The sequence below is a fragment of the Ovis aries genome, chromosome 15, assembly GCF_016772045.2.
Source record: "Ovis aries strain OAR_USU_Benz2616 breed Rambouillet chromosome 15, ARS-UI_Ramb_v3.0, whole genome shotgun sequence".
NCBI classification, from domain to species: Eukaryota; Metazoa; Chordata; class Mammalia; order Artiodactyla; family Bovidae; genus Ovis; species Ovis aries.
The window spans coordinates 33,439,240-33,463,349 of record NC_056068.1 but is presented as its reverse complement, the minus strand read 5'-3'; the positions used below and the strand labels follow the sequence as shown (position 1 = coordinate 33,463,349).

Below are 24,110 nucleotides of genomic sequence, written 5' to 3'. Positions count from 1 at the left end.
CTTCTCAAGTTTGAGATTCTACATTGCACAGAACTAGCCCATTCCAGGGTTTTGTAATTCAGTAAATTACTGGCCTAGAACAAAAGCTAAACATCAAGATTAAAAGGACCCTAAGAGGTCTTCTGCTAATTCCTCCCCTCTAAAATACCTTGAATGAATATTTATTCCTTCACTCTTTGCCTTTCTTTTTTTGTTGTTTTTCAGTCACTCAATCACGTTCAGCTCTTTGTAACCCCATGGACTGCAGCACGCCAGGCTTCCCTGTCATCCACTATCTCCCTGAGTTTGTGCAAACTCATGTGCATTGAGTCGGTGATGCCATCTATTTATTTATTTAGCTGTACCAGGTCTTAGTTGCAGCACTTGGAATCTTTGATCTTTATTGCAGCAGGCAGGATCTTTAGTTACAGCATGTGAACACTCAGTTGCAGCTTGTGGGATCTAGTTCCCTGATCAGGGATAGAACCTGGGCATCCTGCTCTGGAAGCTCGGAGTCTTAACCACTGGACCACCAAGGAAGTCCCTACCTTTCTTTATCGACTCTCTGCAGATGACACTTTACAACACCTGAGTAATCAATTCGTTTCATAACAAATTCTGCAATGAAAATAAGATTTTTTGGTCTCAGACAAAATAAACATCCATTGCAGCTGACAAAAGTTAAACCAGTGACCTTAAGTTATTTTAAAAAGTGTTTCTATTTCTTTAATGGATTTTTTTCCCCATGAGCCCTGGAAACTAAATGCATACAGTTTGAAATTTAGCATATAACCACAAATGGCAGCAAAGTACTTAAATCCAAGGTAATCTATAATTCTTTATCAATGTTAATAATCCATTTTACTAATGAGGCATAGCTAATCCTAAGTAAATTCTGCCCCCTTGTGGATTAAAATGTCCACAACTAGTTGCATGGGGCCAGTTCTTTTTAATTCTATCAATTAGCCCTTCAATGATGATCTTTAAAAATAATATACAATGGAACAAAATTAGATTATTTGTATAAATTGTGTAAGAGCTGATTGATGATGACAAAATATACTGACAGCGAATAGTATACCTCTGTATCTTACACTTTGTATATTAGGACCATGTCTTGACTATACCAAGTGCTGGATAAATATTCATAGAATGTTAGGAAAAACATGAAATATTGGGTTTAACATCCACATAGAAGAATTCCTTTCATAGCTCCTGATACACCCCCACTCAAGTGACTCCAGGAATGGAAAATTCATTAAATGATAACAGCTTGTTCTCCGATCAGGCAGGAATTAACTGTTAGAATGTCTATCAGCATATTAAGCCAAAGTATGGATAAACAATATGGTCCTACTCTATAGCACAGGGAACTATATTCAATATCCTGTGATAAACCATAATGGTAAAAATATGAAAAAAATGTATATGTGTATGAAAGAAAGTGAAAAGTGAAAGTGAAGTCGCTTAGTCGTGTCCGACTCTTTGCGACCCCATGGGCAGTAGCCTGCACCAGGCTTCTCTGTCCATGAGATTTTCTAGGCAAGAGTACTGGAGTGAGTTGCCATTTCCTTCTCCAGGGAATCTTCCCGACCTAGGGATCGAACCCAGGTCTCCCGCATTGTAGACAGATGCTTTACCATCTGAGCCAGCTGAGTCATTTTGCTGTATAGCAGTGATGAACACAACATAGAAATTCAACTCTGGTGGTGGTGGTGGTTTAGTCACTCAATCGTGTCCGACTCTTTGTGACTCCATGGGGAAGCCTGCCAGACTTCTCTGTCCGTGGGATTTCACAGGCAAGAATACTGGAGTGGGTTGCCATTTTCTTCTCCAGGGGATCTTCCCAACCCAGGGATCAAACCCTCCTGCTTGGCAGGCAGATTCTTCACCACTGAGCCACTTGGGAAGCCAACTATACTTCAATTTAAAAAACAAACAACAACAACAAAAGATATATATATATATATATATATATATATATATATATATAGCCAAATGGAATAAATCCTTTGTCAGAGAATCATATCATTTCAGAACTGGAAAGAGGTGTTGGAGATCTCCCAGTTTATCCTTTTATGGTTGAATCCATTACACCATCTGGACCTAATTCTGCTCTCTGGAACAACACTCAATAAGTTCCATCCTGCCAACTTTTCATCGATAATTGTCAACTATTCCTCATATGACAAGTTTTTTAGATCCCATCATCTCCCAGTTACAACCCTGGATGCCAGCTTTGTTGTGAGCATCCCTCCCATGTGCAGCTTCTAGAACTGAACACAGATGTCTGGATGTGCTCCTTTGTCTAGGATAGAAAACAATGAAGCAGTTATGCCTTAGGACATTAAACCTCTTTTAATGCAGCCCAAGCTCATTGGGATTTTTCAGCAATTATATCATACTACTGGTCGGTATAAATCTTGTAACCCCCCAGGTCCTCCAGGTCTTTCCCAACCCTGTACTTCTGCCTGGCTATAACTTTTAACAATTGTTGCTATTAAATTTCATCTTGTTTTTGCCTCAGAATCTCAGCTAGCAAGATAACTGTATCTTTAAAAAATATATTTATTTATTTGGCTGTGCCAGGTCTTGGTTGCAGCACAATCTTCTATCTTAATTTGCAGGATGTTTGGCTGTGGCATGTGAGCTCCTAGGTGTGGCACGTGGGACCTAGTTCCCTACCCAGATTTTGAACTCTGGTCCCCTGCATTGCGAGCACAGAATCTTAGCCACTGGACCACCAGGGAAATCCCAGATAATTGTATATCTTAATGTGTCTACTCAGATTAGTTCTGCTACCTAGCTCTGGGCCATCCATATTTAAAAACATGATCTCTGTGTTTCCAACCAGTCAAATTCAAGGGAGAAGCTTTGATTCAGAAAAGAGATTAGAAAACACTGGAGGTGGGCCCATGTCCCTGAAGAGCTACCCATCAGCCATGTGGCCTCAGCTGTGTGGTCCTCCAATTTCTCTTCTCTGAAACAGAGGTGATAACATGAGCTCTCAGGTGCTCCTAGGGCTCACATGAAAAAATGCAGTTGAATAGGCTGAGTTAAGTGTTAATTGCTAAATAAATGTAAAGTATTATTAATCATTAGCTTTCAAATGGTTTGAGGAGGGAGGAGAAACTTTTGTATCTCTTTTCTACCTGATAGGTGAAGAGCGCCTTACGATTTTTTACTGTGGATAAATACACATGAAGCACATATTGAGACAGTTTTTCACAGAGGGGAAGGGAGGTGAGTTGATAGTTTTTAATCAGCCTGTGTTTAGTCTGGAAACTTCAACTATCTTCTATCAGCGTCTCTCCCTTTCCTTTCCCCCCTCTCTTCTCCTCTTTGTCTGATCTGGCTCCCTCCCTCCCCTCTCCCCTCCCCGTCCTCCCCTCCTCCTCTCTTCCACACTCCCCCGCCCCCTCCTCCTCCTTTATTCCATCTTTCTCCCTGCTTTTCCCTTCCTTCACCTCCTCTAAAACCAACCCTCAGACTGGAAATCAGGAGGAAGCTCTATACACCCCCTGCCTCCCCCGACCCACCGCCGCCACCACCACTGAAGCCAAGGCTTCCACCTTGGTCCTTGCACCCACACCATCATTTTAGGATTTCAGGAACAAATATTCACCTCCTTGGGGGAAAAGATAACAAGGCACCACGCTGATTCCCAGATGCCTGAAATTCCACTGATAACCACAGCTGTGTTCCTTCAGCTCCAGTCTTTTTCTAAATATCAAATATACGTTTGTCTCTGAGGAGACAGCGAAATGAATCATTTAGCAGCTCAGAGTGAATTTGGTTTTCCTTTTCCAAAGACCTCATAAAGGCCTTTGGCTGGAGAGATTCTGGGGTCAGGCTAGTATGGGAAGGCAAAATAGAAAAGTCCCCTGGTTTACAGCCAGGGCGCCTGAGGGGCTGATGGGGTGGGGGAGGGGCTGCCTCTGCCTCCACTGCAGCTGCTCCCCCACCGGGGCGCTCTCTGCCTTCCCTCGGTCTGCAGGAAAAACCTGTCTGTCTCCAGAACTAGCTTAGGCCCACTTACTCCTCAGAGTCTTCCTTAACCACTCTTGTCAGAAATGATTGATTTTCCAGTAATCATGCAATGTGGTTACTTTTCCTGGGTGTGATCATGATGCTGAAATATAGCAGCAAAAATCTGTGACAAAATATATCTGTATATATATATATATCGAATCCGAGTCTCCTGCATTGCAGGCAGATTCTTCACCATCTGAGCCACCAGGGAAGCACCCCTCCCCCCTCCACCAAAAAAAAAAACAAAAAAAAAACTAGTGTCCGTGCATGCTAAGTCGCTTCAGTCGTGTCCTACTCTTTGAGATCCTATGGACTGTAGCCCACCAGGCTCCTCTGTCCATGGGATTCTCCAGGCAAGAATACTAGAGTGGGTTGCCATTTCCTTCTCCAGGGGATCTTCCCAACCCAGGGATCAAACCCTCGTCTCCAGCATCCCCTGCATTGGCAGCCGGGTTCCTTACCCCTAGCTCCACCCAGGAATCCCATCTGTATATATCCATACATACATATCGCACAGAGTCGGACACGACTGAAGTGACTTAGTAGTAGTAGTAGTAGTAGTATATATGGAGAGAGAGTGAACAAATACGGCCAAACATTAAGTTATCTAGCAAAATGACTTTCAAACTCCTCACAATTCTGCTTCACCTCCTTGGCATGTTTTCCTCGTTTTCCTTTTAGTACAACTATTAATAATGACCATTTGTTGAGTATGTACTGTATATCCTGTGCCAGTGTCAGACACTTGATAAACATCTTAATAATCCTTACAATCGTCTTTCATGATTGATGTTTCTATACTCATTCAGAGAAAAGACTCAGAGAAGTCAGGGAGTTAATTGGTCTTAGAGCAAATTAAGTCCACACCACATCCATCTGACTCCAAACTCATGGTCTTTCTGTTAAATCTTAAACTGCATACAGTGTTCCAGAAACAGTCTGGAAAATACATTCCTGCGTGCGCACACATACACACACCCCTACACCTACAGAATTTTACATATATATTAGTCTAGAAATTGAAGGCCTTTGGGTGAGTCACTTTTCTCCAAGCCTTGATTTCTTGATCTATAAGAGTTTAAAATTCCCCAAAGCTGGGCTTCCCTGGTGGCACAGTGGATAAGAATCCGCCTGCCAATGAAGGGAAGAGTCCAGATACCAAGAATGAGCTAAGCCCATGAGCCACAACTACTGAAGTCCACACAGAGGCTGGGTCCGTGCTCTGAAACAAGAGAAGCCCACGCACCACTAGAGAGCAGCCGCCATTTCTCTCCACAACTAGAGAGAGCCTGAGCGAAGCAGTGAAGACCCAGCACAGCCAAAAATAAGTTACTTTAAAAGATTAAATTTCCAAAATCCTTTGTATTTTTCTGAATGACATTTGGTGATTTTGGTTGTCCTGAGGCCTTCGTGAATATTCCCTGTAAAGCAAAACACAAGGAAACTTTCCTCCCACTTCGGAAATTGAACAGGTCCATTGAAAAGAGCGTAACCACTGAGTGGAAGGCGGACGCTTGCACCCCTCCATCGCCCTTCACGGGTGCCCCACTGTACATTAAATAGTGGCAATGGCTCAGCTCCTGCGCGTGACTTCAGACAGCAACTGCTACGGCTGTCTGTGTTACTCGTAAACAGTATGTCTACGCAGCCTGGTAACCAACAATTCAGTTCTAAAACAGGACCCAGAAAGCACTATGGCCTCTCCTAGGGGCCCTGGGGGAACGTGGGGTGTCAGAGTTAATGATGGCAGCGCTAGAGGATCCATTCTTTGGAGGGAATAGCATGCAGACCCTGGGCAACTTGTGCCTCATAGGCATTCAGTAAATATTTGAGAAAGAGAAAGTTCTCTGCTAGGGAAATAAGAGAGAAATAAGATATTTTATATGCAGATCCTAGTTTCTATTAAAAGTTACCCTGGGTGGACTTATTTGGTGGAATAGTGGCTAAGACTCTGCCCTTCCAATGCAGGGCGCCTTGGTTTGATCCCTGGTCAGGAAACCAGATCCCACATGCCACAACTAAGAGTTCAAAGGCCACAACTAAGACCCAGCACAGCCAAATAAGTTGTGTGCTGTGCTCAGTCATGTCCAACTCTTTGTGACTGCTTGTACTGTAGCCCACCAGGCTTCTCTGTCCATGGGATGCTCCAGGCAAGAGTACTGGAGTGAGTTGGCATTTCCTACTCCAAGGGATGTTCCCAATGCGGGGTTCTTAACCCATGTCTCTTGCATCTCCTGCGTTGGCAGGTGGATTATTTACCACTGCACCACCTGGGAAGCCCATTAAAATACATAAATAAATAAGTAGAAATAAATATATTTTTTGAAAAAGTTACCCTGGGCCATTTGTCTTTTTGCATCCAAAAAAGCAAGCTAGGTTACCAGTGGCCTAAAGGGAGGGAGCCATCTTAAAAAACTCAGCCAGGATTCTTGATCCTGCCACATCTGCTCGAACTGACAATCTGATCCAAAAATTGGGCCTCAATATGTGAGGGAAAGTCAGTGCAAGAAAATTATAGGTCTCACTTATTTGGACTAAGTGAGCCTCCATGAAAGGATCATCCAAGGCGTCTATTTGACCACCAAAACAAGGCCAGTTCTTTGGACATAACATTTTTAGAAAGATTTCAACTATGAATATTTTATGACAAATGTAGACAGCATATTAAAAAGCAAAGACATCGCTTTACTGACAAAGGTCTATATAGTCAAAGCTATGGTTTTTCCAACAGTCATGTACAGATGTGAGATTTGAACCATAAAGAAGGCTGAGCCCCAAAGAACTGATTGATGCTTTCGAATTGTGGTGCTGGAGAAGACTCTTGAGAGTCCCTTCAACTGCAAGGAGGTCAAACCAGTCAATCCTAAAAGAAATCAACCCTGAATACTCATTGGAAAGACTGATGCTGAAACTGAAGCTCCAATACTTTGGCCACTTGATGCAAAGAGCCAATTCATTGGAAAAGACCCTGATGCTGGGAAAGATTGAGGGCAGGAGGAGAGGGGGACAACAGAGGATGAGATGGTTGGATGGCATCACTGACCCAATGGACATGAGTTTGAGCAAACTCTGGGAGATGGGGAAGAACAAAGAAGCCTGGCATGCTGCAATCCATGGGGTCACAAAGAGTCAGACACGACTTAGCCACTGAACAACAAGTCTTTCTCCAGCTTCCCAGGTGACTCAGTGGTAAAGAACCTGCCTGCCAAGCAGGAGACTCATGTTTGATCCCTAGGTTAGGAAGATCCCCTGGAGAAGGAAATGGCAACCCACTCCAGTATTCTTGCCTGGGAAATCCCATGGACAGAGGAGCCTGATGGGCTATGGTCCATGAGCTGCAAAGAGTTGGACATGACTGAATGATTAAGCGGCAGTAGCAGCAAGGTCTTTCTCAATGAAAGTGAACCCTTCAAAAAAAAAAAGAGAAAGTGAACCCTTCAGTGCCCAGGGAACCCAAGGCTGGCCCCTGGGGGTTAAATTGCCCCTTCTTGCTCACCTGCCAAGCAGCAGACACATATTCAGCAGCCCCCATGAGCATTGCCAAGCCTGGAGGTTGTAAGGAGAGCCCAGGCACTTTGCATGTAGACTTCAGGAGTTTGAGTTAAAAAGCACGGAAGTACCTGAGAACTCTGCAGGGATTCTAGGGACCTGAGGTTCAGGGAAGACTAGAGGTGAATACACCCTGATCCTGAGGCTCCTTGCCTTGGTAAAACCATTTGTGATTCATGGAGTGACCTGGCCCTGCACTGCTGTGTTAATTCTGGGTGTGGTATAAATAGAACTTGGTGCCCTGGCAAAGCACACCACCCACTGTGTTCCTTTCCTTTGAGGACATCAACCAAATCTGAGCCTCTGATTCCCTCTAGTGGCTCAAATCGGCAACTTTCCTAGCTGATTCTTTGCATTTAATTATTCAATATATATTGAGTGCCTACTGTATGCACCAAATTGGTGCTGGGTTCTCTAGCTTTGCCAGGGGTGCTTCATCTGAACACTGTCCTGTCCAGTGGAAAGTGATCCGAGATGGAAGCCAGAGCTCCTCCATAGAAGCTTAGCTTAGTACAGGGCAAACCGGCTCTGCTTTATGGGAACTGAAGGAGGATAGGTTTTACATGGGTTAGTTCTGCCACTAAATGAGTTGTAGGACCTTGGGCCAACTCCTTTATCCCCAGACCTCAGTTTGCTCATTAATAAAATCAGTGCATGGGTTAGATTCAAATCCATCCAATACGTATTTATTGAGCACCTGCAGCATGTGAGACCCTGACTGAGTGCTCTGGGCATGCAGTGGTAATAGAACTTAATCTCAAGGTGCTTAGAGGCAACTGGAAGAACCAGACACTCAGGAAGCCACATGAAACCAAGGGTATGAGTAGTTTAGCATGGCTGTTAGGGTGAGCTTCGCAGGGAGACAGATCTGGATAGAGCCTTGCGCTGACACTTCCTAGCTGTGTGATACTGGGAAAGTTGGTGGGATTCCTGGTGATCTAGCAGTTTGGACCCCACACTTCCACTGCTGGGGGCCTTGGTTCCATTCCTGGTCAGGGAACTGAGCTCCCACAAGCCAAAAAAAAACAACAAAAAATTTTTTTGCTGACACAGTACCATTTCTGGAAAAAGATGAAAGTTAAAGAAAGTAGAACTGAATTCCTATTGGCCAAAGGAATATTGGACAGATGAAGGGGCAGGATCCAAATGTGGTAGCTTGGAATTTTGCTTTGGGTAGTTTCATATGATATGAAACTATGGAGAATGAAGATGGAAGCTGGGGGAGGAGGAGACTGTGTGTCCCTTGAGGGAGCAGGGGCTGCCGCAAGAGCCCACTTGTTCCTGGAGGCACGGCTGCACTTGCTGAGAGTTCTGTGAGGGCGGCCAGACTTCAAGGCTCTGAGGCGTGAACCAAATCTGGAGCCTGTGCAGGAAGGAGGCTAACCCTGTCCTCCTTGTTAGTTTCTGTCCTTTCAGAAGCCTTTGTTAGTAGGGGAGAGAAAGATCAAAAAACAAAGTTGTTTTTAACTTGAGTGATTTCATTGCTTCTAAAAACCCTGGAGGGTAGGGAAGGTGGGCATTACCAGGAGTGTAATTTGCGGCGGTATGGAAGATATGATGAATTCAGTTAATGGAGGAGCCAGTGTGAGACCAGGGTCTTCCAGTACTTCTGGACCAGGGTTCCTCCAACACCGTGACGTGCCTCTTGCCCACAGAGACATCCAGTAATTATTAGCTGTAGTATTTGTTTCCTGCACCCCGTCATCCAGTTTCTGCACGACTCATTGGAGGTTTTCCTCTTCCAGTTTCCTACTACGTTGGAACCTTGGGGACTCACACTGAGATCAAGAAAGTGGCAGAGGAGAAGGTTACTCTGCCCTGTCACCATCAGCTGGGGCTCCCAGAAAAAGACACCCTGGATATCGAATGGCTGCTCACCGATCGTGAAGGGAACCAAAAAGTGGTGAGTGTGTGTCTGACTGGAGTCTCGCTCCCTTTTCCCCTGTCCTCCTCCACCTTGCCTTAGTCCTGCATCTTTCTCATTGTGTAAGAAAGTTCTAGAATTGCTTTCTCATCTGGTTTAGAGTTGGAAGACTCTAGATACAATACTATAACAAGAAAGGATACTGGGTTGTGAGGATAAGAGATTCTGCCTGGGGGCGAGCAAGAACTACAAGAATCTATCATTTTTCCAAAGAGGGAATCTACATTAGTAGCGTCTTTTCTATGAGGGGGACAAGGATCCAGTAGCTTGATCGCCTAGTCTAGTGGGCCAGAACCATACCTGTCCTGAGAAGTCTGCTCCTCTTCCTCCTCTGAAACCATCACCACCTGCTGGTGCTTAAACTTTGCACAGGCATGACTTCTGAACTCTACGATTGTGCAAAGTGATAAACAACATAGAATACAGAGAAATAAAGAGGAGATGAATGGAAACGCTTAAAACATATAGTTGGATAAGCAAAAGAACTGATACTGATTCTACAGCTGGAAAATAAAGGAGCTGGCCCTGGGTCTGCAGTGCTGAGGTTTGGAAGGGTCACCAGGGTGGCCCATTGGTTTTCATAAGCTTCTGGCAGTATAAACCTAACCCTAACCCTAATTCTGTTTGGGGGCGAGCAAGAACTATAAGACTCTATCATTTGCCCAAGAAGAGAATCTACACTAGTGGCATCTTTCCTATGAGAGGGACAAGGATGCAGTATCTTGATCGCCTAGTCTAGTGGGCCAGAGCCACAGCTGGAAGACTCTTGAGAGTCCGTTGGACAGCAAGGAGATCCAACCGGTCCATCCTAAAGGAAATCAGTCCTAAGTATTCATTGGAAGGACTGATGCTGAAGCTGAAACTCCAAAACTTTGGCCACCTGATGTGAAGAACGGACTTTTCTGAAAAAACTCTGATGCTGGGAAAGAGTGAGGGCAGGAGGAGAAGGGGATGACAGAGGGTGAGATGGTTGGATGGCATCACTGACTCGATGGACGTAAGTCTGAGTAGGCTCCGGGAGCTGGTGATGCACAGGGAGTCCTGGCGTGCTGCGGTCCATGGGGTTGCAAAGTCAGACACAGCTGAGCAACTGAACTGAACTGGCAGTATAAACAGATCTGTCACACTCTGCTCCTGATGACCTCCTGGCATGACATTCATTAGAGAATGAGAACTGGGTAACCTACTGTTACCATTCTTTCTGCCTCGGCTGCACTCAACCACTGTACCTTGGCTCAACCTAGGTTTTCTGGCATAACTATTCTTCAGTAGCCCTTGTGTATATTTGTGCGTGCTCACTTGTATCTACTCTTTGTGACCTCATTGGACTGAAGCCCACCAGGATCCTGTCCATGAAGTGGGTTGCCATTTCTTACTCTAGGGGCTCTTCCCAATCCAGGGATTGAATTAACAGCCTTTACCCACTGACCTTTTTTTTCCCCCAACATCATAGGCTGGCTTTTATTTTGTTGTATTTTTTTTTACACAAGTGTTTTATTTATTTATAGATTTTTAAACTTTTTTATTATATTGGAGTACAGTTGATTAACAATAATGTGTTAGATTCAAGTGTACAATGAAGTGATTCAGTTATCCATACACATGTATCTATTCTTTTTCAAATTCTTTTCCCAATTAGGCTGTTTCAGACTATTGAGCAGAGTTCCCTGTGCTATACAGTAGGTCCTTGATGGTTATCTGTTTTAAATATAACAGGGTGTACATGCCCATCCCAAACCCCCTAACTATTCCTCTCTCCACCCTTCCCCCTATTGACTTATTTTTAAAACTCTTTGTTGAAAGTTTTGTGGTTAAAAAAACAAACTACATCCTACAGAAGCTGATTTTAGACTTTCCTTCTTTTTCAGAACTTTACTTCTTCCCCTACTAAAAAGGATAAAGTTGTCCTTTCCTCTCTGATGTCTATGCTACTAATTTTATAAGATGGTTTATGCAGAGGGAAGCTAAGGTTTTCACTGAAAATAAAATTCAAGATCACAGTTGGAATTGAACTTGCTTACAGAGCTGCCTACATCACCTTGTTATTTTGATACTGCTTGTCATTCTCTTCTCCTAGTGCACCATCCCGAGACTCAGTCTGTTCTCTCTAGAGCAAGGTCACCTTAACCTGAGCATGTTTATTCCAACAGTTTCATAAGCAATCCCAGACCTGATACTCTCAGTTCTGAATCAAGTAAATAAGTGCCCATGTTCCTCTAATAAAAACCCAAGAATGACATTATTTATCTAACTATCACCCAAGTGGTTTCATTTAAAGTAAAGGAAAAAAAAGTTACTTGCTTTTATAGCCAGGTGAATATAAGGATTGATTTAAAAGGGCTACTGAAGGACTTGCCTGGTGGTCCAATGGTTAAGACTCCCCCTTCCAATGCAGGGGCTTGGGATTCAATCCTTGGTCCAGGAACTAAGGTGCTATGGGGTGCAGCCAAAAACTAAATAACATAAAAAAGGCCACTGATACAGCTTCTGTCCTCACCCTAATAAGCAGGCACAGTTCCCTACTTATCTTCAGTGAATGTTCTAAGGAAAGAATTGCCATTTATTCACTCATTCAGAAGGCATGATTTTTTTTTTTCCCAAGCCGTGGCATGAGGGATCTTAGTTCCTCCACCAAGGGTTGAACCCATGCTTCCTACACTGAGAGCCTGAAATCTTAACCACTGAACTGCCAAGGAAGTCCAGATGGCATGAATTTATTTTGCACTTACTGTATGCCATGGTAGGCGCTGGGGTTTAGCAGTAAAGAAAAAATTAGAATCTCTGCCTTCTAGAAGCTTAAATAAAATAACATTTAATAATTTTTGTTTATTATTTAAGTACAGAACAATAAATACCAGCTACAGGCCAGGTACAAATCTGTTTAGCACATATTGTCTTATTTAACTTACTGCTCATAACCAGGATTATCGGTACCATTTTACAGATAAGGAACTGAGGCATGTACACACACAAAGTGAGAAAATTCCTTAAAGCCACCCATTTTTGAAATTGGGCACTCTGATATTGGTAGCTAAACTATTAACCACTAGCTGTGTTATCTTCATAAATAATTAGAAATTAGTCAATCAGTGCTGCTATATTGGAAATAAGGAAAACATGGGGAGAAAAATTATTCCAGCAGATTAATTAGGCAAAGACCCTGGTGCTGCAAAAAGCTTGGCACTATTGGAAGTTCTGAAAGATTAAAAATCAATTTAGTTGGGACTTCCCTGTTGGTCCAGTGGCTAAGACTCTGCCCTCCCAAGGCAGGGGTCCCGGGTTCCATTCCTAGTCAGGGAACTAAATCCCACATGCTGCAACTAAAGATCCCCAGTGCCACAACTAAAGAAATTCTGCATGCTGAAACTAAGAACCTGAAGCAGCCACATAAATAAATCAATAGTTTATAAAAATCGATTTAGTTAAATTTAATAAATATTGGATTTCCAATATACACACACACTCTCTCATGAAGGAGCTACTTGAAGAGATACATATCGAGACTGAGATAAGCAGGATGTTCTAAAGGAGAGCAGAGGAGGAGCCGCTGGCTGAGAGTCCTTGGGGAGAGGTCGAGGTGTGCTTCTGGTAAGAAGGCACAGTTGATTTGCATGTTTATAGAAGGCACTGCCCTCAGGAAATCACAAGAGCAAAGACACAGGCGGGCCCATTCTGGAACTTCTAAGCGGCTGATCCAAGTAGAGTGCAAGTTTCAGCTTGTGGGGTTGCAGGACCAGAAAATGAAAGGTCTTGTCTACCATACCAGGGAGCTGAGAATTCTTATAATGTCATGGTGTTCTTGAAGGATTTTCAGAGTGAAAAGGGCATCTTTGCGTCTTAGAGCAAGCTCTCTGGCACTCTGTGCGGCACACTGATTTAAAGAGGACTCAAGTAGAAGAATCAAGAGTAGTTGAATAGTTTCCAACTATACAATAAGGGCTTAAAGTACAGTCATGGGTGGCTGGGATGCCAAGCAATGGGTGAAGCTTCCTGAGCTGGTTAATTGCCAGGGTATTGGGAGTGAGAGTGAGGGGAACTGAGAAAGAATATACAGGAAGGGTTGGAACAGACGTGTTGCTTGTTTTTCTTTTCTTTCCATCACGCCTCTCAGCTTATGGGATCTTAGTTCCCCAACGAGGGATCAAACCTGTGCCCACTGAGTGGAAGCTCAAAGTCCTAACCACGGAACTGCCAGGGAAGACCTGGATGAGGTGCTTAAAATAGGCTAGCCAATGACCGAGATCCCAAGGTTAGCTTTGCGCTTTAATCTGAGCAGAAATGTTGCATCCCTCTTATCTAGGACCCTCACATATGCAGGAAACATTTAAGGGTGGGTAGGCAGCCTCAGGAATATTTGAATTTCATCCTAGACAGTAGAGTCACTAGGATTCTGGAGCATTCCTCCTGGTTCTAGGATGGAAACTTAGTTGAATTTCCAAAGTAAGAGTGCTCAGAAGAAGAGTCAGGAACTCACAACACACACTTTTCCCCTGTATTTTTCAAATGGAAAAATTAGGACAGAGATGCTCAATTTTCCATGCCAACTATCTTGGCCACTCTTTCACCCTTTCCCCTTTCTCTTTGGCTTTGAGCAAGAAAAATCTTGATGTAAAATACAGAGAGAGGGACTTACATCCATCTCCTTCAGGGCATTTCACAACTGCTACGTAGGACCTGGTGCAGCAGAGCAACTGCCAGAAGGTTGAGCTGATTCATCTGTTCCATCTGAGTCCTAACGAATTGTCCTGCCTCGTCTCCCTAAAAACACATCCGGAGCAGGACACCAGGAATGTCATGAGACACAGTCCCACAACAGCTGTAATTCATATATTTAATCTGTTTGCAGAAGAGTTAGATTTATATTCACTGTTCCCCCATCACACTCCTATTGACCCTTGGCTTAGTCTCAGCATTACATTTCTTAGAATTAAGAACAAAATAAAACAGAGAGGCACACAAGCATCTGATATTCAAGGTATGACTGGGGAGGGAAAAAAAAGCCAAATTGCAAGGCTGTAGCTGAACCCCAACCCTGTCAAAAGTGTTTTGAAATTCTCTTATGAAATAAGGGTCATTTAATTATATTAAGATTATTTTGAAGTTGTATACACTTGGCTTTCCAAAGATGTTAAATATTTACCTGTAGTTATCTCTTCTTTCTTCATTTAATATTAGGACAGGAACTTCCCCAGTAGTCCAGTGGTTAAGAATCAATGTTCCCACTGCAGGGGGCATGGGTTCAAGCCCCAGTTGTGGAAGATCCCATATGTTGCAGGGTGTGGTCAAATATATATTTGTGCTCAGTCGCTTCAGTCATGTCCAACTCTTTGTGACCCTATGGACTGTAGCCCACTAGGCTCCTCAGTCCATGAAATTTTCCAGGCAAGAATACTGGAGTGGGTTGCCATACTCTCCTCCAGGGGATCTTCCTGACCCAGGGATCGAACCCGAGTCTCCTGTGGCTCCTGCACTGCAGGTGGATTCTTTACTGCTGAGCCACTGGGGAAGCCATATATATGACAGGAACTAGAGGAAAGGGAGGGAAAAGCAATACACCAGAAAAGCCCATATACACAGAAGTTGACCCTCATGCTTGATCTGTTTACATGAAAATGAAAGGCATTTCAGGAGAAAACTTTATGATCCAAGACAAAGACACATCAGAGGACAACTGTTCAGAAGCACAGGACTCGAGTTTGGGGATTAGGCTATTCAGAGATCCGAGGGCAGGGGCCAAAGCTGAGATGTGGTCCAGGCGGCACTGGCCTTAGAGGCCACATTCACAGAGTCAAGCTGTGGACCACAGCTTGAAACAGACCAGGTGAGGGAGCCAGTGGAGGTTTTTAGCCAGGGGAGCTTCCCTATACAAATGAATAGAACGCATGGGCTGAAAAACTTGGAAACCTTAGGGGCTTCCTAGAACCCAGAATCCATCTGATAAAAATGATCGTGAGGGCTTCCTATCTCATTCCCCCCAAAATCCTGTGAAGTAGCTTGTCCCTGTGTGACAGCTGAGAACCTTGGGGATTAGCCAAGTTCATTAGCTGAACCAAGGCACACAGCAAGTGGAGGAGCTCCCTTTTGAGTACAGAAGACTACTGACTTCCCAGCCAGCTCTCTCCATCACTGTCCCTGGTATAGTGTTTTTCAAAATTAGGACTCAGTAATGGATCATAAGGAATCAGATTTTTTTTTCTTTTTAAACTTTTACTTACGCTGGGTCTTCATGGCTGCATGCAGGCTTTCTCTAGTTGAGGTGATCGGGAGTTGCTCTTTGTTGTGATGCATGGGCCTTTCACTGCGGTGGCTTCTTTGTTGTGGACCATAGCCTCTGGGTGCACAGGCTTCAGCAGTTGCAGTACTTGGACTCTAGAGCCCAGGCTGAGTAGTTGTGGCACACAGGCTTAGTTGCTCCCAGACCTGTGGAATCTTCCCGGACTGGGGATTGAACCCATGTCCCTTGCATTTGCAGGCAGATTCTTAACCACTGGTGGGGTTAGTCGCTGAGTTGTATCCAACTCTTGCAACACCATGGACTGTAGCCCACCAGGCCCCTCTGTCCGTGGGGTTTCCCAGGCAAGAATACTGGAGTGGGTTGCCATTTCCTTCTCCAGGGGATCTTCCCAACCCAGGGATTGAACCTGTGTCTCCTGCATTGCAGGTAGATTCTTTACCATCTGAGCCACCAGGGAAGCCCAATTTGTGCTATAAATCTAAACGATCATCATCAGAAGGAACTCTGCCCTTGCTCAAAAGCTGTCCTTTAAATTTAAATCTTGTTATAAGCCTGGGAGGTCGGTAAGGTAAGGATTGTTACAATAGTTCTTTCAATGCGTGAAGAAAATTAGACCTCTCTGACTGCATAGGACCTGGAATGTCAGGTCCATGAATCAAGGCAAATTGGAAGTGGTCAGACAAGAGATGGCAAGGGTGAATGTCGACATTCTAGGTATCAGCGCACTAAAATGGACTGGAATGGGTGAATTTAACTCAGATGACCATTATATCTACTACTGAGGGCAGGAATCCCTCAGAAGAAATGGAGTAGCCATCATGGTCAACAAAAGAGTCCGAAATGCACTACTTGGATGCAATCTCAAAAATGACAGAATGATCTCTGTTCGTCTCCAAGGCAAACCATTCAATATCACAGTTATCCAAGTCTATGCCCCAACCAGTAACGCTGAAGTTGAACGGTTTTATGAAGACCTACAAGACCTTTTAGAACTAACACCCCCAAAAGATGTCCTTTTCATTATAGGGGACTGGAATGCAAAAGTAGGAAGTCAAGAAACACCTGAAGTAACAGGCAAATTTGGCCTTGGAATGTGGAATGAAGCAGGGCAAAGACTAATAGAGTTTTGCCAAGAAAATGCACTGGTCATAGCAAACACCCTCTTCCAACAACAAATGAGAAGACTGTACACATGGACATCACCAGATGATCAACACTGAAATCAGACTGATTATATTCTATGCAGCCAAAGATGGAGAAGCTCTATACAGTCAACAAAAACAAGACCAGGAGCTGACTGTGGCTCAGACCATGAACTCCTTATTACCAAATTCAGACTTAAATTGAGGAAAGTAGGGAAAACCACTAGACCATTCAGGTATGACCTAAATCAAATCCTTTATGATTATACAGTGGAAGTGAGAAATAGATTTAAGGGCCTAGATCTGATAGATAGAGTGCCTGATGAACTATGGACAGAGGTTCGTGACATTGTGCAGGAGACAGGGATCAAGACCATCCCCATGGAAAAGAAATGCAAAAAAGCAAAATGGCTGTCTGGGGAGGCCTTACAAATAGCTGTGAAAAGAAGAGAGGCGAAAAGCAAAGGAGAAAAGGAAAGATATAAGCATCTGAATGCAGAGTTCCAAAGAATAGCAAGAAGGATAAGAAAGCCTTCCTCAGCGATCAATGCAAAGAAATAGAGGAAAATAACAGAATGGGAAAGACTAGAGATCTCTTTAAGAAAATTAGAGATAGCAAGGGAACATTTCATGCAAAGATGGGCTCGATGAAGGACAGAAATGGTATGGACCTAACAGAAGCAGAAGATATTAAGAAGAGGTGGCAAGAATACACAGAAGAACTGTACAAAAAAGATCTTCACGACCCAGATAATCACGATGGTGTGATCACTCATCTAGAGCCAGACATCCTGGAATGTGAAGTCAAGTGGGCCTTAGAAAGCATCACTACGAACAAAGTTAGTGGAGGGGATGGAATTCCAATTGAGCTGTTTCAAATCCTGAAAGATGATGCTGTGAAAGTGCTGCACTCAATATGCCAGCAAATTTGGAAAACTCAGCAGTGGCCACAGGACTGGAAAAGGTCAGTTTTCATTCCAATCCCCAAGAAAGGCAATGCCAAAGAATGCTCAAACTACTGCACAACTGCACTCATCTCACATGCTAGTAAAGTAATGCTCAAAATTCTCCAAGCCAGGCTTCAGCAATATGTGAACCGTGAACTCCCTGATGTTCAAGCTGGTTTTAGAAAAGGCAGATGAAACAGAGATCAAATTGCCAACATCCGCTGGATCATGGAAAAGCAAGAGAGTTCCAGAAAACATCTATTTCTGCTTTCTTGACTATGGCAAAGCCTTTGACTGTGTTGATCACAATAAACTGTGGAAAATTCTGAAAGAGATGTGAATACCAGACCACCTGACCTGCCCCTTGAGAAATCTGTATGCAGGTCAGGAAGCAACAGTTAGAACTGGACACGGAACAACAGACTGGTTCCAAATAGGAAAAGGAGTACGTCAAGGCTGTATATTGTCACCCTGCTTATTTAACTTATATGCAGAGTACATCATGAGAAACACTGGACTGGAAGCAACACAAGCTGGAATCAAGATTGCCGGGAGAAATATCAATAACCTCAGATATGCAGATGACACCACCCTTATGGCAGAAAGTGAAGAGGAACTAAAAAGCCTCTTGAAAGTGAAAGAGGATAGTGAAAAAGTTGGCCTAAAGCTCAACATTCAGAAAACAAAGATCATGGCATCTGGTCCTATCACTTCATGGGAAATAGATGGCAAACAGTGGAAACGGTATCAGACTTTATTTTTGGGGGGCTCCAGAATCACTGCAGATGGTGACTACAGCCATGAAATTAAAAGACGATTACTCCTTGGAAGAAAAGTTATGACTAACCTAGATAGCATGTTCAAAAGCAGAGACATTACTTTGCCGACTAAGATCCGTCTAGTCAAGGCTCTGGTTTTTCCTATGGTCAAGTATGGATGTGAGAGTTGGACTGTGAAGAAGGCTGAGCGCCGAAGAATGGATGCGTTTGTACTGTGGTGTTGGAGAAGACTCTTGAGGGTCCCTTGGACTGCAAGGAGATCCAACCAGTCCATTCTGAAGGAGATCAACCCTGGGATTTCTTTGAAAGGTTGATGCTAAAGCTGAAACTCCAGTACTTTGGCCACCTCATGCGAAGAGTTGACTCATTGGAAAAAATTCTGATGCTGGGAGGGATTGGGGGCAGGAGGAGAAGGGACAACCGAGGATGAGATGGCTGGATGGCATCACAGACTCGATGGACGTGAGTCTGAGTGAACTCCGGGAGATGGTGATGAACAGGGAGGCCTGGCGTGCTGAGATTCATGGGGTCGCAAAGAGTCGGACACGACTGAGTGACTGAACTGAACTGAACTGTCTCTAGAAAACTTGGATTCTAAACCTTTCAGACTTTCAACAGTGAAGGCTTTGCCCGAGATGAATGAATTTCAGAGTTCAGATGTGAACCCAAGCTTCCCAGAGTTAAAGCCCTTTGCCCCTCCCCCATGGCTTGCAGGTTCTTTGGAAAAGAATGTAGGCATTCAAGATAAAACCTCTGCCTGGGAGTAAATACCGGACCTTTGATGGAAATCATGCAGTTTCTGTACTTTCCAAAATGTTCCTCAGCTTGAAGACAGTGTTCTGGAGACCCCTCGCTAGGGGCTAAGTTGTGGGGTGGGGGTGGAAGTTTTCAAGCCAGGGTGGGGAGAAAGCCTCTACTGGAGTGAGAATGAGAATTAGCTCTCCTGTAGGCAGGTTCCCTGCCCCAGAGCTCCAGGGCCTCCTCCAGGTCTGCGGTCACCCTGAGTTCACCAGTGACTCACTGAGTCTTTAGTCACAGGCCCAGCCTTACCCATGGATGACAACTCCTCTTCCTCATACCCTCTCTTCACTCTCCTAAAAATTCTCTAACTGACCATGCTTGCCAACTTGCTTTATGTTTTTTTGGCTGTGCTGCTTGGCTTGCAAGATCTTAGTTCCCCAAGCAGGAATCAAACCCATGTCTTCTGCTGTGGAAACTTGGAGTCTTAACCTCTGGACTGCCAGGGAATTCTCCCAGTTTGCTTTAAAAAGTCTTTGCAGAGTTCGCCTCAGCCTTAGGGATAAGCTGGATGGTGCTGTCCTAATGAAGCTGTCCCAATTCCCCCGCCACCCTCATTCCAACAAGAAGGAGACAGTCCCACGTGCTGTTCTCAGTAACCTTTCAGGTTCTCTAATGTAGAGACTCAGCACGTTGAACCTGCAGACCACACCCTAAGGGAGGCAGCCTAGGAGGACAGGGAATGCACTGAAACAGGAAACAGCCTTCAGGGGATCTAATTCCCTTTACTGTCATACTGAAGTGAATTTCTCCCGGCCTGAGCCTGAAAACCTGCCCCTTCCCTGTAATACACCATAGGGAAGTGTCTCCTGAACGTCAGCTTTATGCTTAGAGTCCAAGTTTTCTGGAGATGAATTAGGGTCTAATTTTCCTCGTGTATTAACTCCTGTAGAAATAGAAATTACCTTGTGGAATGCTGATAGTGATGTCAAGTTTCCTATCCGTAGGATGCAGATGGTTCCTGTTTATAGAGATGCAAATGAATTTTGTCCAAAGGAGTATGTAAATCTCTTTAGCCCAATTCTCCTTTGAACTTGTTGGTGACAGCTTTCTGGTTCCATCATAAGTGAATGAATTAAACTTTTTTTTTTTAATTTTAAAATCTTTAATTCTTACATGTGTTCCCAAACATGCACCCCCCTCCCATCTCCCTCCCCTGAGTTAAACTTTTTGATATGTGTTTATTCTCTTTGTATATGAGCATCATGATTTTACCTTTTAAAAAAAAAAGAAAGAAAAAGTTGTCCTTTAAAACTGTTGTTGTTGTTTAGTCGCTAAGGTGTGATTGACTCTTTTGCGACCTCAAGGACTGTAACCCGCCAGGCTCCTCTGTTCATGGGATTCTCCAGGCAAGAATACTGGAGTGGGTTGCCATTTCCTTCTCCAGGGGATTTTCCCCACCCAGGGATTGAACCAGCATCTCCCACATTGTGGGCAAATTCTTTACTGCTGAGGCACCAGGGGAAACTAGGGCAGGAAAAATTATCTTTTTCCCTCTACTCACCTAAGTGTTCAGGGTGGGGCACTGTCAGTTAGATTGAAAAAAGGCAGGTTCACAAGAAAACAGCAAACAGTATTGTGTAAATAACACCTGGGCATACCCAGTGATGAGTAACTCAAAGAGGCGGTTAGAACTAGGGCTCTGTATATTTACCTAATTTAGTAGGGGAAGGGAGGAGTAGAAAGGGCACTTATGGAAGAGCAAATGGACACTTAGAAGAACAGATGGGAGATATGCTGGTTTGTGGCACAGCCTGAGTGAGATGTCCACCTCTGCTCTCCCAGAAGGGAAGATTGGAGTTGCCCTGGGAAAGAGGACTTAGGAACACTCAGATTCTTTGGGGAGGCTCTGCTTTTAGGCAAATAAAGGATTTCAGGAACTCAAGTGCCCTTAATCCTTATGCATATGCAAAGTGATGTGTTTGGAGGTGGCATGTCCTGGTCCCCAAATTATAAAACTCATTTCTTTGTATTGTTATCTCTAGAATAGTGTCAAGTGTAGAGTATGTTTCAATTAGTGTTTATTAAATAAAAGATTACAGGGTTGCCAAACTGGACAACAGACATACATAAAATCAGTATGAGGCTTCCCTGGTGGCTCAGTGGTAAAGAATCCACCTGCCAATGGGTTTGACCCCTGGGCTGGAAAGATCCCACATGCTGAGGAGCAACTAAGCCCGTGTGCCACAACTACTGAGCCTGTGCTCTAGAGCCCGAGAGCCACAGCTACTGAAGGCTAAGCACCCTACAGGCCAGGCTCTGCATCAAGAGAAGGCATTCGCAATGAGAAGTAACTAGAGGGCAGCCCTCACTATCCACAACTAGAGTTAAAGCCCACATACCAACAAAGGCCCAGCACAGACAAAACTAAATAAACAATACTTATTTTTAAATTAAGTAAATAAAAGAATGGCCTGAAGGATCTCCCAGACAATGCTCAGAATTCAGAAAGGGGATCCAGCAAACTGTCTGCCCAACATCTTGACTTTCACAATTTTTCCTTATGTAAAAATGGTGCCAATACATGCTATGGATGACAGCAGAGACCATTCTAAGCTTGTGTCATATCAGGGAAGGTTTCATAGGGAACCTTAACATTAACTTGGGGTTTAAAATAATGAATAGGGTTTATCTGGGGCTTCCTAGGGGGCTCAGCGGTAAAGAATCTGCCTGCCAAGCAGGAGAGGTGGGGAAGATCCCCTGGAGGAGAGAATGGCATCCCACTCCAGTATTCTTGCCCAGAGAATCCCCATGGACAGAAGAGCCTTTTGGGCTATAGTCCAGGGGGCTGCAAAGAGGTGGACATGACTGAGTGACTAAGCAACAACAAAAAGCTTATTGATACATTATTATGTAGGGTAGTTTGGAGAGGACAGACATCTACGGTGGCCAGACAGCTGGAAGTATAAAAATGGAGCTCAAAAATGTGCTGGTGTCTGGACTTCCCTGTGGTCCAGTGGCTAAGGCTCCACACCCCCAATATAGGGGGCCCAGGTTCGATCCCTAATCAGGGAACTGGATCCCACGTGCCACAGCTGAGTGTTCACATGCCGCAACTAAGACCTGGTACAACCAAATAAATAAAGATACATATTGAAAAAAAATGTGTTAGCGATAGAGATAAGGATGTCAGAATGATCACAATAGTTGTATTGGTTGAAGTGAGGGGACAGAATCAAATACTGAAAACATTTTAAGTCATATTACCTATTACCTAAATTTTCTCTTATTTGATTCTCCAGCATTTTGTCCCTCAAAAGACTGTGAGGCCTTTGGGGTAGGAACTATGTCTTATTCATGATTGTTTTCAGAGCCTGGCAAAGTACCCGATGTGGGCACTCAGTAAATATTTGGTGAAGAAAAAGAACATACAGAGAAAGGAGAAAACACTTTTTTTTCAGAGATGTGGTAAGGGCAAAATGGATGATGCTGAAACGTTCTAATAAAATGGTGAGAGAATTTATGGCCATTTTATTGGATGGCTCCTGGTCTTTTCAGGAAGGCATTTCCTGAGCTGCAGAGAGTCACGTGATTAACAACAGGGTTCAGGGATTAGAGTGAAACAGTTTGGAACAGCTGAAGCCAAAAATGTGCTTAGGGGACTCCCATGTGCTTGCCTTTTTTTTTTTTTTTTTAGTGCTGTTCCATGTGTCTGGAATGCTCCCTCTGGCAATCTTTGCCCTGCCTCTCTCATCTCTTACTTGGCCTACTCATCTTTCAAAGCCTAACTCAAATGCCACTGACTTTTCTGGGAACATTCTCTCTTGATACTATTTCAAGTTAGTCATTCCTTTTTCTATGTGTATACTTCTCTCTTTGTTAATCCCACTAGATTATAAATTTCTTGAAGATCAGAAGAGAGTTTTACTTCATCTGAATAGCCTCCCCCTGACCTGGTGGGGAGCAGTCATTCAATAAATGTTCGCTGATGTTTAAATCAAGTACGTTTAGGAATATGATTGCTAAGTGGCAGCAAGGGCATAACTGAAGTTATCAGTCTTGGAAGACAAGATCAGCATGGTTTTTGTGATTAGTAGGAGGTGATGGGGACTTCCCTGGTAGTACAGTGGTTAAGACTTTGTGCTGTCAATGCAAGGGGCATGGGTTTGATCCCTGGTTAGAGGCCTAAGATCCCAAATGCTGCACAGCTTGGGCTAAAAAAAAACAAAACAGCAAAAAAACAAGCCAGGAGGTGATGGATAACAGAACCAGGAAAAGTTTTAAGGACTACAGGTCATGATGCTGTGTGCTTCTTCGCTCAGTCGTGCCGGACTCTTGTGAGCCCACGGACTGTAGCCTGCCAGGCTCCTCTGTCCATGGGATTCTCCAGGCAAGAACACTGCAGGTGGTTGCCATTTCCTTCTCCAGGGGAAATCTTCCCGACCCAGGAATTCAACCCAGGTCTCCTGAATTGCAGGCAGACTCTTTACTGACCGAGCTACAAGGGAAGCCCTCGTACAGATCATGATGAGGGCAGATGAAAATTCAAGAAAAATCATGATTATTTTTTTCTGTTGGGGAAATCTCAACTTTGGTCTCCCTAGCAGTGAAAACAATGACATGAAGCCCATGTGTATTTTATGGAAGGAAAAGACACAGTTTCTTCTCACCTAGCTTACTCTTGTATGCTAATCCACAGTGAAGTCAAAAAGAAGGAAAGTCACCGATGATTCCCTCAGTATCAGACCTGGATTGTAACATTAACTTTTATTCCTTAACTTCAGC

The 24,110-nt window shown here is 43.9% G+C and overlaps 1 protein-coding gene across 2 annotated transcripts in view; it reads left to right on the top strand.

Moving 5' to 3' along the window:
* The window catches only part of CLMP (CXADR like membrane protein), a 114,657-nt gene that overhangs the window by 71,049 nt on the left and 19,498 nt on the right, over positions 1-24,110 (top strand). The window contains exons 2-3 of one of the 2 annotated variants that reach the window (XM_015100967.4): positions 3,139-3,222; positions 9,306-9,463. In XM_015100967.4, coding sequence (XP_014956453.2) covers positions 3,180-3,222; positions 9,306-9,463 — 201 coding nt within the window. In that variant the 5' untranslated portion in view covers positions 3,139-3,179. The remainder of the gene's footprint in view (positions 1-3,138; positions 3,223-9,305; positions 9,464-24,110) is intronic. The other variant, XM_015100968.4, reaches the window with a different exon arrangement.